The sequence below is a fragment of the Cervus canadensis genome, chromosome 12, assembly GCF_019320065.1.
Source record: "Cervus canadensis isolate Bull #8, Minnesota chromosome 12, ASM1932006v1, whole genome shotgun sequence".
In the NCBI taxonomy this organism is placed as follows: Eukaryota; Metazoa; Chordata; class Mammalia; order Artiodactyla; family Cervidae; genus Cervus; species Cervus canadensis.
In genome coordinates, this window is record NC_057397.1 from 71899530 (window position 1) to 71918075 (window position 18546).

Consider the following 18546-nt stretch of genomic DNA (forward strand, 5'->3'; position numbering starts at 1 on the left):
GGCAGTGGAGCTGGTGTCAGTCCACTGGTAGGTAGGTGGGTAAGCCTGCAGTTCTAGTAGGCTAGAGAGAGGGTCCCTAAATGGCACTTTCCAGCACCAGTGTCCACACAGTGGAACAAGCCCCCATAATGGCTGCAGCCAGCATCTCCAACCCTACAGGGAGTCCCAGTTGCCTCCTGCCTCTTCAGGAGGCTTTTCAAGATGAGCAAGGGGACCTGATCCAGGCTCCTCTAAAACTATTGCCTCTGTGCTAATACTTATAAGTGTGAGATTTTACATACACCCTTTTGGAACAGAGACTTTGTTTCCATAGTCTCTGGCTCCCCCAACATACGCCCCACTGATTTTCAAAGCTGGACACTCTAGGGGCTCGTCTCCCCAATACAAGACCACCAGTCTAAGGAGCCCAGTTTGGGACTGAGATCCCTCACTTCTAGGGGAGGACCCCTGTTATTGTGGGTCACAGACTGAGGGATGGGGGTCCTGACCTATTACATCTCCATTTCTCTTGCGCATCTTCTTGTGGTTCCTTCTTTATTAAGAAGAATCTCACAGAGTTTGCAAAAGCCAAAAATTATTCAAAAAGATTTTATTATAGGAAATAAATACTACATTTAAATGAATTTAGCAATTAATGAATGGAAATCTAAAGTGTTATTTAGAGAACAAACATAGATTCTAAAAAGTACTTATTTTACAAAATACTTAAGACAATTGAGGAGAATAATGACAAAATCTGATCACATTACATTTTTCCCCAGTCAATTTTCATAAAAATTACCAATGAAATGTTACTTCCTAAATATAGAGAGTCCTCCCTTAGTCTGGTCCCCATCTTGCTTTGGGTATAGCACTGCCCTCCTTTTTCAAACTCTCAGCTTCCCCAACTTTTGTAACATTTTTCTTTCACTTCTCACTCTCTGTTACTTCTCAGTTCCTTTGCTTATGCTGTTCCTTCAGTTCAGTTCAGTCGCTCAGTCATATCCGACCCTTTGCGACCCCATAAATCGCAGCACGCGATTCCATCACCAACTCCTGGAGTTTACTCAAACTCATGTCCATCGAGTCAGTGATGTCATCCAGCCATCTCATCCTCTGTCGTCCCCTTCTCCTCCCACCCCCAATCCCTCCCAGCATCAGGGTCTTTTCCAATGAGTCAACTCTTTGCATGAGGTGGCCAAAGTATTGGAGTTTCAGCTTCAGCATCAGTCCTTCCAATGAACACTCAGGACTGATCTCCTTTAGGATGGACTGGTTGGATCTCCTTGCAGTCCAAGGGGCTCTCAAGAATCTTCTCCAATACCACAGTTCAAAAGCATCAGTTCTTCTGCGCTCAGCTTTCTTCACAGTCCAACTCTCCTTAAATGTCAGCAAATGCCAAGGTTGTGACCTCCCAGTCTTATGTTGTTCTATATAATTTGCACCATTTCCTCTAGACAGGAGATTCTCCGTTCAGCCTCCAACTGACTTCCAGATCCAAATTTTCAACTGCCTAAAATATTGACTGTATTTTAAAAGATCTTGATTATGCATTCACACCTCAAGTTTACCATGATAAATCTAATATATTTCAATTTATCTTGCAACTTTTTATATCTCCATCTGAGTTGTCCATGTGGTATCACAATTATCTACTTTACTAATTCTATTAGCTTCCTAGGGCTGCCATAACAAATCTCCACAAACTGAGGGTGTTATAGCAACAGGAATTTACTCTCTCAGTTCTGCATACTAGAAGTCTGAAATCACGTTATTGGCCAGGTTCGCCCTTCCGGAAATTCTGAGGGAGAATCTGTTCCATGGTTTTCTCCTAGTTTCTGGTCACTGCCAAAAATCCTTGGTGTTTCTTGGATTGTAGACCCATCACACCAGCCTCTGCCTCTATGGTCACATGTCTTTCTCCATGTGTTTCTTCCATGTTTTCACTTGGCCTTCTTATAGGAAGGACTCCAGTCATTAGATTACGAGCCCACTCTACTCCAGTGTGACCTCATCATAAACAGTTACATCTGTAAAGACTCTGTTTCCAAGTACAGTCACATTCTGAGGCTCTGGATGGACATGAATTTTGGCAGAACACTATCAATGTCTCACGTTCACCAAATTTGACATTTCCTACTGTTACACTAATCCACAGATTTTAACTCAACTCTCTTCCCTCTTCAAATCATACTTTTTCCTCATCACAATTAATTACCATCCTTCTTTTTACAATAACTTTCTAAAACACAGCTAATAATGTTCCTCTTCTGTTTAGAATTCTGTTATGGTTCTTCAGTGGTCTCAATTGACCTTTCAAGCTAAATTACAGGTGATTGGAGATCCTATATTAAAATGTTTGAGCCTTTATTGTCCTCAACAAGGCAGCAACTAACACATTTTTCCTCAGGCTTTTGAGTATCTTCCCTCTACATCATTAAAGTATCATTCCTCCTCCTCTGTAGACTCATCCCTGACTACTATCTAGTCATTTTGCCATCCATTTGTGTTACATTAAAGCTACAATCTTAAACTAGAGACCATGTATCACAGGGTGCACATGAAAACTTTCCTAGAGCCCTATATACACCAATCGTTTTTAAAGAATCAAGTTCAAAATCTAAAATTTACACACATACTCTTTCGTAAAACTGGTATTCCTAAGTCGCCTGCCAATGAGTTTTTCTTTCCTACCTTCCTCTCACATTGGCTTTTTTCTCAGTTGCCAAAGAAAAGCCTACTTCTAACCCACCCCAACACTTCTATGACATGTTGTCCTGGAGTGCAAAAGTTTTTGCAATCCCAAACACAGGGACAATTGTTAATTATGTAATTTTCTTGCCTCTATCTGATTGAATTTAGGAAGTAAGGAATAGTGTTATAATTCTCTTATTTGCTGTCAACTGCTTTTAGAAGTGAGTTTCCTCTGAATTCTTATCAAAGAGAGAAATAAACTGTATTTTAACAATAACTAATTCTTTTTTTTTTATTTTTTTATTTATTTATTTATTTTTTTAATTAGTTGGAGGCTAATTACTTCACAACATTTCAGTGGGTTTTGTCATACATTGATATGAATCAGCACAATAACTAATTCTTTATTCCTCCATAAGCACATATTCAGTTCAGTTTAGTTCAATCACTCAGTCATGTCCGACTCTTTGCAACCCCTTGGACTGCACCACTCCAGGCTTCCCTGCTCACCACCAACTCCCGGAGCTTGCTCAAACTCTTGTCCACGAGCCCATGATGCCATCCAACCATCTCATCCTCTGTCGTCCCCTTCTCCTCTGACCTTCAATCTTTCCCACCATCAGGATCTTTTCCAATGCATCAGTTCTTCATATCAGGTGGCCAATGGACTGGAGTTTCAGCTTCAGCATCAGTCCTTCCAATGAATATTCAGGGCTGATTTCCTTTAGGATTGACTAGTTTGATCTCTTTGCAGTCCAAGGGACTCTCAAGAGTCTTCTCCAACACCACAGTTCAAAAGCATCAATTATTTGTCACTCAGCTTTCTTCATAGTCCAACTCTCACACAAAATCTAAATGGCTTATCCATGTCAATCAGAGATGACCATCAATAAAACTTTACTCTCATGCTTGTTTATCAAAATTTATAAAATATATATACTGTTTCCTAAATTCTTCACCAAGGAGTTATGAGGAATAATTCTTTTAAAAATATACAATATGAACTAGAATTATCAAATATAACTCAAAAGAACCTGTGTTATATAAAGCATATTTCATTGGTTCCCTCATACTCCCATATGATTTTTTATTTTATGGACTATTTTTTCTTCATCTCCATTTTTTCATTCATTCACAAAATTACCTAAGGAGAAATACATTTATAACTTCTGTATATACATTGGTGGACGAGAAGATAGGCAAGGATTACTGTAGAAAAATGCTAGAAAAAACAGAAAAGGTGGAATAGATTAGCATACTGATGTTCAGCTAACACAAAAAGAAAAATACAGAGTATGTGAAATATAGCTATGGATTAGAAATAGTGACATGCTTTATAATACAATTTTCAATATGCAACTGTAAGATATGTTTGCACAGTATAAACTGGTGCTATTAAGGGCCAATTATATGATCAAATAAGACATAGATAATTCAGGAAAAGAAAAGCATTCTCTTTAAGTCTTAGTGCTTGAATTAGACATTTTGACAGTTTGAACATCTGACTTTACAGTCAGTAATCCACCAAGCCTCAACCTTACTTTTTATGGATTTTTTTAGTGCACTGAAATACATCAAAAAAGGTCAAAGAAAAAGGTTGAAAGTAGTGGGTTTATTTATTCAACAAACATTTATTAAAAATATACCTTGTCCTAGATCTTGCAAAATATAAAGAAAACATACAGTTCCTGATCTTGAAAATGTCAGCCTAGGATAATGTCAAATACAAACAGCTTCAAAAATCCCAGATGCACTAGATCACCAAGATCTTGTTGTAAGAATTGTATTCCTGAATGCTTCCGAATGTCACAAGCAAGGTCCTATTATACAAAATCCTACAAACCCATAAACTGAACACATACACATATACTTATGGACACAATTCATCTTTTCCATATACCCACTACATACAAGCCTCTGTTTCTGAATTCAAATTTTTATTAATGTTCTCATAAATCTAGTCTCCTGTAATAGTAATCTTTGTGAATTTAGTCTCTCGCAATAAAAACTTAGAAATTATTCTTGATTCTTTACTTGGATTTATCCAAAATACCCAGAAAGTTCAAATTCTTTGATTTCTGCCTCAAAAACACTTCTTTAGTCCATGTTTCGTTCATCAGTTCTAACCTAACCTGTTAGCTCCCTTCCTTGCCTATGTGCATTTACTCTGCTCCTCTTCAATTCTCCCACTATTGCCACCTTCCCTTTTCTCACACACCTCATTTGCTTGGCATTCTCCTTTGGTTCCCATTAGCCTAGAGGTCAGTGTTTAAACCCTGAAGCAGGCTAAACAGGAACCATCATAACCTGAGCCCGCTCCCCTTTTCAGACCCAACCACTGCCGCTCCTGCCGCCCCCCAACCTGGCCCCTACATGCACACACTGCCTTCCAGTCACACCAAAACACTTGCTCAACATGTCATATTTATTTCACATTTTCGAGCGTGTTGTTCTCAAGGCCAGGAGGGGCCTCGTTTCACTTTTCTGTCAAAGACATTCCAGCCCTTCCAGACTTGTGGTGCTCTCTCTGTGGGGCCACTCTGATCCCCAGGCCAAGTTCAGTGTGAGCATAGCATTCTGTATGTATTTTTATTGCTCATCATAGCTACTTATTTACATCCTTGCTTCCCCCATTAAACTGTGATCATCCAAAGGGCTACTCTCTGTTCAACATATCTTTCTGTTTCCAGCACAAAAAGTAGAAACTCAATAACTGTTTGACAAATGAACAAGCTTCTAGGCATACTAAGATTTTAAGCAGAAATTTATGACATGATATAAAGGACAGCAAGTTTTCATCAGAAAATAAAAATGCTTTCTTGGTTTTGTGGACTGAATGCCCTCCTATTTCTGTATTGCATATGATGTATCAGGTTTTCTTCCACTGCTGCTCCATCTGCTCCATCCTTGAATGGTTTATAAAGGTCTTAATGGGACACAAACACACCTGAAGAATCTTGATGCTTAAGCAGGACTTTAGACATTTGAAAGAGGTGCAAATTATACTATGATAATTGTAAGTGGAGAAAGAAAGACACCAATGGTCAAGGAATTTGTAAACAGTTAGGTATGATATATTTGTGGACCTGGTGGAAAATGGAGAGGGGCTCATACTAGAGTCCTTTTTAAATAGAATGCACAGGCTACCCAGTTCCACTGTGAACCCCATGGGTTCCCATTTGGAAGGGAGATGGAAAAGGCAGACATGGATGTGAGAAGGTGAGAATGGATGGAACTTACGTGGGTCTATGTAGACCCAGTGTTAGACTCAGAAGAAGAGTCGAGAGTGAGTTAGAGCTTTGAGGATAAACTATGAGGAAACATAGACCATTATAAAATATACTAGTTTATAAAGTAAGTCCACTCCATACAAGCCTTCAAGCTGCACACTTTCAAAGATGCAATCATGTGTTCACATGTCCAGTAGTGTAAGTTAGCTCACGTGTCTGACATACATTGGCACATGTGTGCAAACTCCACAAGTGGTTGTACTTTTGTGCAATTTGTTGTACAGTGCTGTATAGAGTACAGTAGTAGAGTATCTTTATTTCAAGCCCAAGATGTCCAGAAGCAACTGCAAAAGCAGCTGTGATATAGCTGGTACTGCTAAGAAGTGCCAAGCAATAACAATGGAAACAAAAAGAAAATAATTGAGAGAGTAGAGTGAGGCAGAAAGATGGTAGACATCACTTATTCTTACAACATGAATTGTTCAACCATCAACATGGTTCTAAAGAAGAAGGATGAACTCATGGAGCTTGTGAAGTCTGCTGTGCCGATGACGTCAACAATAAAATCGAAGCAGCAAGGAAGAGTGATGGACGAGGTGCAGAAACTTCTCTGTGTCAATGCAGGATCTGCATCAGCATCGAGTCCCACTCAGCTTAATGCTGCCTCAAGAGAGAGCTGAGAGCCTTTATGAAGACTTAAAGAAGACACATGGTGAAGAGTCAGACGGCACGCCTTTTAACGCCAGCCATGGCCGATTTCATCAGTCCAAGGCTAGAGCCAACCTTTACAGTGTAAAAGTCAGTGGCAAGGCAACAAATGCAGATATGGTAGCTGTCTAGAAATTCCCTGAAATGCTTTTTTGAGAAATTATTGATGAAGTCACGTATTTATCCCAGCAGGATTTTAATGTGGATGAGACAGGACTGTACTAAAGAGGATGCAGACTAAAGTTGCATCAGTAAGGAGGAAAAGTGATACTGAGCTATGAAGCAGCAAAAGATAGGCTAACTCTTGTTTGGTGGCAATGCTTCTGGTGACATGAAGCTGAGGTCTCTCTTAGTCATTCTGAGAATCCAAGAGCCCTTATAAACATAGCCCATGGACTTTCTTCCCATTGTGGGGAAGAGTACTATAACCCCAAAGCCTAAGTTACATAGGCAATTTTCCAGAACTGGTTTTTTCCACCACTTTATCCTGGAGGTAGAGAAATATTGCTTGGAGAAGGACATCCCATTCAACATTCTTTTGCTGCTTGACAATGCTTGGGTCACCACCACCACTACCACCCGCTCCCCCCCCGCCCAATTCATGGAAAACTTTCATCCTAGGATCAAAGTACTGCATAGGTCATTCATCCAACCTATGGACCAGGGAACTATAGTGACTTTCAAGAAACATTATTTACATTACACTTTGTCAGGCAGTGAAGACAGGAATGAACCAGGAACAACCCTGTGACCACATTGGGAGGACTGTAACACCTGTCTGGTGGCTCAGACAGTAAAGAATGCACATGCAGTGCAGGAGACCTGGGTTTGATCCCCAGGCTGGGAAGATTCCCTGGAGAAGGGCATGGCAACCCACTCCAGGATTCTCATCTACAAGACCATGAAAACCCTGGTTATGCTTGGCACGAGGTTACAGCTGTCACCAAGAACGGTATTTGGGAGAACCTTTGTCTGCAGTTTGTTCACAATTTTCGTGGATAAGGAGTCCAAAGAGGTCTTCAGCAACTTAATGACCTTCACTGAAAAGCTGGAGCTAGGTCTGCAAGAGGACGACTTCACTGGACTCCTTGCTGTGCAAACACAAGAGACTTGCTAATGAAGGCCTGATGGCATTGGAGGCTCAGAGGAAGACCAAAAAGAAACAAGAACAAAAGGAAACAGTCTGTCACTGTTTCCACTGTTTCCCCATCTATTTGCCATGAAGCGATGGGACCGGATGCCACAATTTTAGTTTTCTGAATGTTGAGCTTTAAGCCAACTTTTTCACTCTCCTCTTTCACTTTCATCAAGAGGCTCTTTAGTTCTTCTTCGCTTCCCGCCGTAAGGGAGGTGTCATCTGCATATCTGAGGTTATTGGTATTTCTCCCAGGGAAGGCAGAATTGAATCCAGCAAGGAGTCAGAAGCTCTGCCACCAGTGTGGTATGTGAGGGACACTGCCGCTCGCCCTGCCTCCCACTGCTGACCATCCCCCACCCCACCCCTCCTCCAGTCAGCATCTCTTCTGGCCTGTTCACTCAATGCCAGCCCCTGGACGCCAGATGTTGCACTGTACCACTGTACCCTTCAAGGTACTGCACTGTAAGATTAAAAATGTTTTCTTTATTTTGTGTTTGTATTTTACATATTATTTATGTGAAAAGTATTACAAACCTATTACAATACAGTAGTATATAGCCAATTGTGTTAGTTGTACCCAGGCTAACTTTGTAGGACTTATGAACAAATTGGACTTACGAACCCACTCTTGGCACTCGTCTTTATGCAGGAGACTTACTATATGCTTTATTTTGTATGTTTTCTTAGAAGGGAAGTTTATTAAAGCATACTAGATGTATTAGTTTTCTACTATAGCTTCACACATTATGGCAATTCTAGAGACTTAAAACAGCAACCGGTTACTAGCTCACATTTCCACAGCTCAGAAGTTTGTGTGGGCTTGGCTGGGTTCTCTGCTTTAGGCGTCACACAGTTGAAATTAAGGTACCAGCCAGGCCTGGCTGGGCTCTTATCTGGAGGCACCAAAGAAGAATCCCCTTCTAAGCTTATTCAATTATTGGCAGAATGCAGTTTCTTACAGTTGTAGGACTGAAGTCCTTGCTTCCTTGTTGTCTACTAGCCAGGGATCACTCTCAGCTCCTGGAGGCTTCATGCAGTTCTTATCAGGGGACTCCTTTCTCCTTCAAAGCCAAAAATGGAGAATTTCCCTCAAATGAAATTCCCCTTGTGCTTCAAATCTCTGACTTTCTGCTCTGTCACCAGTTGGAGAAATTGTCTGCTTTTAAAGACTCATTTGATTACATCAGACACATCTATGTAATTTCCTTATCTTAAAGTCAACTGAGCCACATAACGCAACCAATTACAGAAGTAAACTCCACCATATTCACTGTCCCTGGGATTACATAGGACATGCAAACCAAGGAGACATCTCAGAACTCTGCCTACCATGTCAGCTATACCTTTTTTTCTCCTCATGATACAATCTAATGACAGAATCACAGAATCAGTTCAGTTCAGTCGCTCAGTCGTGTCTGACTCTGTGACCCCATGGACTGTATCACAGAATAGTCATTTTCTATTTTTGGATTCTAGTTTTTCAGTGGGAAGTCTGTATTGCACAAGCACTATATCCATCAAATTTTATTCCTGAGCTGTTCTATTCAATTGTAGAAAGGAGCGGTTAATACATTTTCTTGGGTGTATAGGAACGAGGAAGAACCTTAATCCCTCCCCGTCTGTATCTCTTTATGGATCTGACTCTGTCACCTTTTTTTTTTTCCATTTCATCCAAAAAGCAAACCACCTGTGGCCCCTGTTATTAATGACTACGCGGATGCCCAGCTACACAACCTGGTAAGAAGACTGCGTCAAAGAACAGATTTCTACAAAAGAAAACTAGTGGAAGGCGATATGTCCTCACCTGAAAGCAGTCCCCAAACTGGTGAGTGCAGTTACCTCAAAGTTCTGGGACAAAGGTTATGAGTGGGTATGTATCAGTATTTTGCAAATGGTTTCGCTTGGGCTTCCCCAAAAGCAGTTTCCCCAAGACAATGACTTAACTAGGAATATTTTATATTGAGGGTGGTGCTGGAGGTAAGACAGCAGGAGAAGAGAAGGGAGTTAAGACAATAAAGTGTGCTAACGGCAGGGTTACTGCGGAGGGCCGCTGGGGCTTGATTCAGCTGAAAAGCTGTGTGGACGACACATAAGAATCATCCTGATGAAAAAAAAAAAAAAAAGAATCATCCTGATGGAAGAGGGAGCTGGGAGATCAGCCCACGAGCTCCTGTCCTTCGTCGGCTGAGGTTGCTGCCGGGGCAAGCTGCTGACGTGTTGTGCTATGCTGAGTCACTCAGTCCTGCCCAACTCTTTGAGACCCTCTGGACCCTAGCCCACCAGGCTCCTCTGTCCATGGGATTTCCAGGCAAAAACACTGGAGAGGGTTGCCATTTCCTAATACTCCAGCACTTTAAGCAAGCCAGCTGGGAGACAACGCCCTGGCAGGGATATAATAGTTTCTTTTTAAAGAGAAGGGGCTAAAATATAGTCATTATAGCTTTATAAAGATATGCTGAAAAGAATGTTTTGAGCTTTACTTACCCATAACTATAAAGACATGAATAAAGCTAAAGAAGCACTAAGCTAAAACCTGTGGAATGGTGTATATTTGTAAAGTTTCTGTTCAATGTGAATTCAAAGCACTAACTACTTATGCTCCAAAATACGTGGGAATGAGGCTTGTATTTAAAATATCCTATTTGCAACACCTTGAGGACATTTAAGTTAAACTTTAAACCTGCTGCTGCTGCTAAGTCACTTCAGCTATTTCTTTCTAAATTTCAGTGTTTTCGTTACTTAGGTATTTTCACAAACGACAATATTGTAAATGTCATAAAACGCCTCATCTGCCGGCATGAAGGAAGATTACAAAATGTTTTCATGCCAAACAATCTAAACTTTTTCCTCCCTAAGCTAACTTAACCTCTTAAAAATCTTTTCATCTTTTTTTCTCCTATAAAGCAAAGCCCACAGTTGTATCATCAACACAAGAAAGCAGTGCTAAGCTTAAAGAAGAGCATTCCCAGAAGGTGCCCCTGACCCAGCACCTAAAGCGGCTCAGACTTCCAAAAAGCATAGATTCCTACACAGGTACCGTCAAGTAGTGGACTGTCTCAGTGGGAGGGCTGGCTATTCCCAAGAACCCCTGAAACCCAAGGTCACAGATGGCTTCCATGTTCTCTAGCCAGTATTCTGAGCCTGTCTAGAAATCAGTATTTAAACTGTATTGTCTGCAATGGATCATTTGCCCCTTTCTGGTGAAAATAGGATATAAAAATATTCCTGTCTGTTTTTAAACACTCCAAAGCCCGCCCAGTCCTTAATTATCTTTGAAAAGAAGCATTCAGCAACATGTTCATTGAACACTCTCCCCACCAAAAGAAAAAAAAAGAATAACCCTTATAAAGTATGTCATCTTCCTTGACTTCACATTGTTCACAATGAATTAATTGAACAAATCCCGTCCCCAGCCTCCCCGAACCGAGGAAAGCCCTGGGTGCAGTCGTGGACTGCCCTCGCCGCTGACTCACCCCGTTCTCCACCTCAGTCACCCCCGGGTGAGCAAGATGCGGCCCTTGGTTCACAAGCCCTGGGTGACCCTGCAGCTCCACTGCGGACCCGCTGAAGGCCGCCGGCTGCAGTTGCAGACACAGCGAGGCCTGCGACTTTTCCTCGGGTTCCCCTGCCCTGGTGCTAATCGTGCGGTTACTCCGGCAGAGCGACGCACTTCTCTAGGAAACAGGAAGGATGCCCTCCAAAGTTAGGAACGCTGCTAAGATCATCTAACATCCCTCCTAAAGCCCGGGGCCTCGGCTCTAGGGGCAGAACCTCGTGATTGTTGTAAATAGAGCCTCGTACAGAAATTTCTTCTCTCCAGCGGGGAGTGCCCCAACTTTACCAAACTAGGCACAGAATGATTTTAATGCCAGGTGGATTGCTCCTGTCACTTTTCTTCCAGATCGAGGCTATCTCCTGTGGCTCTCGCTTGTCACCATCGCCTTTAACTGGAACTGCTGGTTTATACCCCTGCGAGTGGTCTTCCCGTACCAGACACCACACAACGCGGGCTACTGGCTCATTACCGACATCGTGTGCGATACCATCTACCTTTTCGATCTGCTATTAATCCAGCCCAGGCTCCAGTTTATGAGAGGAGGAGATATAATAGTAAGTAGGGGCTCGGGAGAAGCAGAAACTGACAAAGGAATATCAAAGACTGAACTAAAAAAACCAGTTAACGTTTGCTTGTTGTTAATTTAACGTCTGAGGGACTGCACGCCTGGGTCTTGAACCACTGGAACCATCAGTATAGTAACAGCGGTAACAAAACAGCCGCTGCGCCCTCCCCCGTGTCGGGCTCTGGGTTACTCATTTTAAAAATAACAACAGTAGTGCCTTCCTATTGTCGATGGGGAGACTAGATGAACTGACGCCCGGAGGGTGCCCGCAACTGTGTCTGCCGCCTGTCTCCCCGCACCTCACTTTCCAGATCCATCACACCTCATTCCTCAGCGTCAAGCGCCCTGGTCGATCCACCTCGGAAAGAGCATTCTCACCCTCATCTTCTCCTGGATTTATTCTCATTGTTGCGTGAATTTCACAGTCAAGCCAATCAATCTAAGACAGAAAGAGAAGAACAAGTTTTCACAAGTACACGCCCACATCTCCTATACTCCCCTGCCCCCCAGGCCCCTCCCAATTCACTAAAAGGATGCTGCTTTTCCAACCCACGTGCCCTGGGGTATCTTCGCCACAGTCCTGGCGAGGGCTGCAGAAAACAGACCCTCCGGGATCACCCTCGGGTGAGCAGAGCAACCAAGTGCGTGGCACCTTGGGCTTGTACACGGTTTTGAAGAAAAAAGTGGTAGGTTCCTTAACCTCCTGAATATTTTCTTTTGAATCCTTAGATGACTTTAAGTTATCAAAAAGCTGAAAGGAGTAGTTTTGCTTTTTTTTTTTTTTTCTTTAAAAATACCATTTGATGGAGAATGCCTTCTGCAATTGAAATCTCTCCTAGGAAGAAATTCTAAAGGTCAGAGCTAAAGTTATAGCAAAAATCTATTCAAAACATGCCTTGTGCGGACTTCAGCGCATCAGTTAACTCGGCAGTCCTCTGAGCGCACTGGCAGGTTGATGAACGATGATGACCGCACACAAATCAGAAGGAAACACGCCCCCCCACCCCCACCCCCCGAGAAAGTGAGCACTAATTTCCACCTCCATTAGATGTGCAAGAGGGGGAGAAAAATCAATGTTTGACAAATGGAAAATGACAAAATCAGCAAAGGGAAACTTTATTTTCAATTTTCGAAGACATCTTTGCACATAATGGAGTGTTAAAACCAAGAAAAATAACCAATAAAAATACACTCAATGGGCTCCATTTAAAACTCATTATCACAAGACACTAATATAGAGCAGGAACTAATCGCTTTGTGTGTTCAAATGAAATTTAATGGTTTCTCTAATTCAGAGTAGGTAGCTTTAGACTTTGAAACGTGATTACATGTTGCTAAGAGGACAATCCAAGTTGAGTACCCAACCTGAAAGTCTCACTGCAGTTGAGCTATCTGTGTGACCTTTGTTTTACACCACCAAATTATTCATTCAACAAACATTTATTAAATACCTACAGTTACCAGATACTCCAGGGCAGAGTACAGAAATATTAATTCCCCAAAGGCTTCAGGGAAAATAGATATCAGATTGAGTTCCGGAGGCCACAACAGAGGGAATTGGTGAGTGTTTACAAGTTTTCCACAGTATTTATATGCAATATCTTTCTTCTGAAAATGATGCTGCATAGAGAGCAGAATTTTGATTCAAGGACCAAAAAAAACCTCATTTAAAATGTCCTTTATAGACAGCAGGAGTAGAGCTGGGAATGACCATGAAGGTTATTTAGATATGAGATTTGCACTCACAACACTTTGCTGAGCCTGCCAGTCACGGGGATCCATGGAAACCCTCATCACCTTCTGTGAAAGAGGTGAAAGGTTAGCCGCTCAGTTATGCCTGACTCTTTGCGACACATGGACCATAGCCCACCAGGTTCCTCTGTCCGTGGAACTCTCCAGGCAAGAATAGCCATTCCCTTCTCCAGGGCATCTTCCCAACCCAGGGATCGAACCCAGGTCTCCTGCGTTGCAGACGGATTCTTTACTTCTGAGTCACCAAGGAAGCCCTCCTAGTGACCACGTCTATCAGGCCTGCCCTTTGTCAACTGCCTTTGGTGATGTAGTTGCTATTTATAAACTGATCTGAAGAAAAGTAACCACTCTCTTCTCTTCGCTCTGCAGATTTTACTCATATTTCTGTTATTTAATTGGTATATAACCATCAAGCTCACTATGATTTAGTAGAAATAAATAGTAATAGACTAGGATCAAGTTTCACCTCTGAAATTAACTTACAGTAATACTTGAAGAAAATAAATTCATCCCTTCATTGTGTACTATCTTTGTCATCCATAAAATAGAACTATTACATCCACCTCATAAACTTATTGTGAAGATTAAATAAGACAACATGAACACCTAGCCCAGGGTCTGGCTTCTAGAAGATTGCAGTAAAGTGCTGACTGAATCAAATGAATGGATGTTTACACATTAACTTCCTTTCATCTCCTATTTGTATATGTGGTCTCCTTTCTTACCTGATAAGTTTCCTGAGAGTAGGGACAGTATTCAATTCATTTACCTTAGGATATCAGAGGGTATATTCAAGATATATTTGAAAGAGTGAGTGACAGCCGTCAAAAAGAATTCATTTGAACCAGTCCTAATGAGATGGATGAAACTGGAGCCCCTTATACAGAGTGAAGTAAGCCAGAAAGATAAAGAACATTACAGCATACTAACACATATATATGGAATTTAGAAAGATGGTAACGATAACCCTATATGCAAAACAGAAAAAGAGACACAGAAATACAGAACAGACTTTTGAACTCTGTGGGAGAAGGTGAGGGTGGGATGTTTTGAAAGAACAGCATGTATACTATCTATGGTGAAACAGATCACCAGCCCAGGTGGGATGCATGAGACAAGTGCTCGGGCCTGGTGCACTGGGAAGACCCAGAGGAATCGGGTGGAGAGGGAGGTGGGAGGGGGGATCGGGATGGGAATAAGTGTAGATCTATGGCTGATTCATATCAATGTATGACAAAACCCACTGAAATGTTGTGAAGTAATTAGCCTCCAACTAATAAAAAAATTAAAAAAAAAAAAAAAAAAAAGAAAGAGTGAGTGAATGGAGTCTTGGCTCAAGGATCTTTTTTTTCCCTTAAGTAACTGTTTAATCTACATTGTAGTTATTTTATGGGCTTCCCTGATAGCTTAGATGGTGAAGAATCCATCTACAACACAGGAGAACTGGGTTTGATTCCTGGATCAGTAAGATCCCCTGGAGGAGGGCATGGCAACCCACTCCCGTGTTCCTGCCTGAAGAATCCATGGACAGAGGAGCCTGGCAGGCTACAGATTATGGGGTCACAAAGAGTCAGACATGACTCAAAAAATTCATAAAAAGAATTATTGTATATGATAGTATTATTTTTGAAACATTTATATCTGTTCTGTGTGAAATTATGGAGTGTCTATGAATTTTTTAAAAGAAGAGGGAAACAATAAAGGGAATGGCTACCCACTCCAGTATTCTTGCCTGGAGAACCCCATGGACAGAGGAGCCGGGTGGGTTACAGTCCATGGGGTCGCAGAGAGTCGGACTCAACTAAGTGACTAGCACTTTCACTTTTCACATTTTAAAAATAAGTGCTTGATTGTCCTCAGCATACTGATCTTCAGAGGGCTAACGACACCAGATATATTTAGTGTGCCCAGAAGAGAGGTTTTAGAAACCCCAGACAGCATTTTCATATAATCTAGCAAGTTTTAGCACACTTCCATTTATTGCATCACAGGATCAGAGACAACCCTGAAAGCAAAGGTATGAATATGCTAAGAAAAGTCTTCCAGAGTTGAAGGATATGGTCACACTTCAACTTAACTTCTTAGCACTTGAAATGGCTGCTTGTTCCATGTAAGCTTTGAAGCAACTGACTCATCTTACTCAAGCTTGGTACATGATTCAGCATAAACTTATATATACATATCTATGTCTACCTGTGGCTCAGGATGCCATTTTGTTTCAGAGAAAACAATTGTTAAATAAGTTTGTCATATATTTTCTAGTACACTTCTGTAAAATTTGATACGTGCACGTGAATAGAAATTATCGCTTTAAAAAATGAGGTGGTGGGACAGGAATTGGAAAGTTAGCTAACCAATTTTCAGCACTGCTCAACAGCAGCTTAAAACTTCTAAACGTGGACAACCTGGATGTTAGAGGATGCTGCTTTGATGTGTCCAAGTTATAATATTTTGGTTGAATAATTAATAGTACACAGTTTCTTCCTACCTATAGCTAAAATCGAAAAATATAAACTCAATAGTAGTAATAGCAATAGTAGTCACTCAGTTGTGTCCGACTCTTTGCAACCCATGGACTGTAGCCCGCCAGGTTCCTCTGTCTGTGGGATTTCCCGGGTAAGAATACTGGAGTGGGTTGCCATGTCCTTCTCCAGGGGATCTTCTCAACCCAGGGATGGAACCCAGGTCTCTTGGGTCTCTTGTGTCTCTTGCAGTGACAGGCAGATTCTTTACCACTAAGACCACCTGGGAACCCATCAGTCCAATATTAGCATTAATTCCTTTAGGTCTGAATATTAATGAATGTCTTTCTATTCCTCTACCTCTTACCACACATTTATTGAGCACCCATTATGTGTTAGACATTGTGTTAGGAACTGAGAAATAGAGGACAAAATATGGTCCCTATCTTTTTAAGTAGCTCAGAGGATGAAGGATAAATAGAAAAAAGAAAAATGGTGGCATTTTGTGATGTGAGTCATGACAGAGGTGAGCCCTGGGTGCTATTTGATACAGAGAAAACCATCCAATGGAGGGACCACTTGGTCCAAATTTTCATGAATAAATTGAAATTATCTGTACACCTTTGTTCCCCTAAAAGAGGAAAAAATATGTCCCAAGCTCTGGGAACAGCATGAGTCAAGGCATCAAGGTAAGAAACTTTGTGACGCGCTGCTAAAGAGTAAGTATGACATGCCGCAGGAGGCGAGTGGACAGAGAAAGCAGAGCTTTGTGTACATGAAAGGGAGCAGATTGTTTTTTCTTTAGGTCATGTGAAGTCATGAATAAATAGAATTGTTAGTGATCCAAAGAGATCATCTCACTGCCATTGTAGAATTGATCAAAGAGAGCATGACTCAAGGCAAGGAAACCAGAGCCAGAGGAGAAAAGAGGCGTGAGAACAGGGCTTCCCAGGCGGCATGAGTGGTGAAGAACCCACCTGCCGTTGCAGGAGACCTGAGAGATGTGGGTGTGATCCCTGGGCATGAGAAAATTTTAGGAAGGAGACCCAGTAGAACTTGGTTGCTGGTTGGTTGAGGGCTGAGCGAGAGTGTATGGTGGGGGCTCATTGACTAGCGGAGAGGAAAACGTGCGTAGGATACTCAGCAGAAGAAGGAGTGTGGTTGGGCTTCAGGGAAAATGGAGATGATGCTGCATTCATGTTTGTTGCAAAACTGATAAGTGAGGAGGCAGTTGTTGGACAGGCTAACGGCTCCAGAAAGTGATATTAAGTGGAGGTAGAGATTTGGTAGCATCAACATACCTAGTGACCTTTGAAACTCTGCAAGTGGATGAAATGCCCCAGGACAGATAGTAAATATGAAGAGAAAAGAGAAGAAGGTTGAATCCTGGGAAATATTGATTTTTAAATGGTTAGTCAAAGAATGCAAGCAGAACACTGAGAAGTTGAAACTGAAGAAGTAAAGTAAATTAAGAATGGCATTACAGATTCTTGGGAAAAAGAAAGTTTCATAGATAAAATTGTCCCCAAAAAGTCAACTGCTTCAAAAGTTTTATTCATCTCTTTGTTCCTTTACCTGTTCATCCACTCAAATATTTATTGAGCTTTTAATATTTATAGTCACTAGTTATACACAGTTGCTAAACAAAATCAACCCTGTCCAGAAATAGATTATCATTCACAGAGTAGACTGATTTTAAATAAATGGGAAAGAAAGGTGTGTGTGATTTCAAAACACAGTGAGTGCCATAAAAGAAAAGTGAAAGTGAAAGTTGCTCAGTCGTGTCTGACTCTTAGTGACACCATGGACTGTGTCTGTAGAGTTCTCCAGGCCAGAATACTGGAGTGGGTAGCCTTCCCGTTCTCCAGGGGATCTTCCCAACCCAGGAATCGAACCTGGGTCTCCTGCATTGCAGACAGGTTCTTTACTAGCTGATCTATCAGGGAAGCCCCACCATGAAAGAATGATAATATTACAAAGGACTGCCTGGGTGTGCTCATTAGGAGATCATTGGTCGCTTTCAAAACTGTAGCCTTGGTGGAATTGAAGAAGTAAGCAAAAGTCAAATCGCCATCAAATTACCATGTGTTGAGGAATAAATATGAGGGAAGGGTGTAGAAAAAAACAAGATAAGCAACTCTCTAAGAAGCTTGAGCATGACAAATAATTAGAAACAATACAAAAAGAAAACAAAGCCAAGGAAGGTTTATTGGCTTAAGATATGTGAAGAGGAAGCATATTTATAGACTAAAATTGGAAGGACCTAATGGAAAGAAATAGCTATAAGTATTTTTAAGTAAGAATGTATTTGATGAAACTGGATAAAATTAATATAAATTATAATTATAATATATTTCAGGTGGATTCAAATGAACTAAAGAGACACTACAGGAATTCTAAAAAATTTCAGGTAGGTGACTTACAACTCCAAAATCCAATATCGTTTTGAGTTTAAGTCCATC

General features: G+C 41.3%; 1 protein-coding gene across 1 annotated transcript in view; it reads left to right on the forward strand.

The window, feature by feature from the left end:
- CNGB3 (cyclic nucleotide gated channel subunit beta 3) overlaps positions 1-18546 on the forward strand; it is a 174606-nt gene that overhangs the window by 75539 nt on the left and 80521 nt on the right. Inside the window, exons 4-7 of the mRNA XM_043483829.1 lie at positions 9429-9574; positions 10654-10782; positions 11651-11859; positions 18444-18494. Of these exons, the coding sequence (XP_043339764.1) occupies positions 9429-9574; positions 10654-10782; positions 11651-11859; positions 18444-18494 (535 nt within the window). The remainder of the gene's footprint in view (positions 1-9428; positions 9575-10653; positions 10783-11650; positions 11860-18443; positions 18495-18546) is intronic.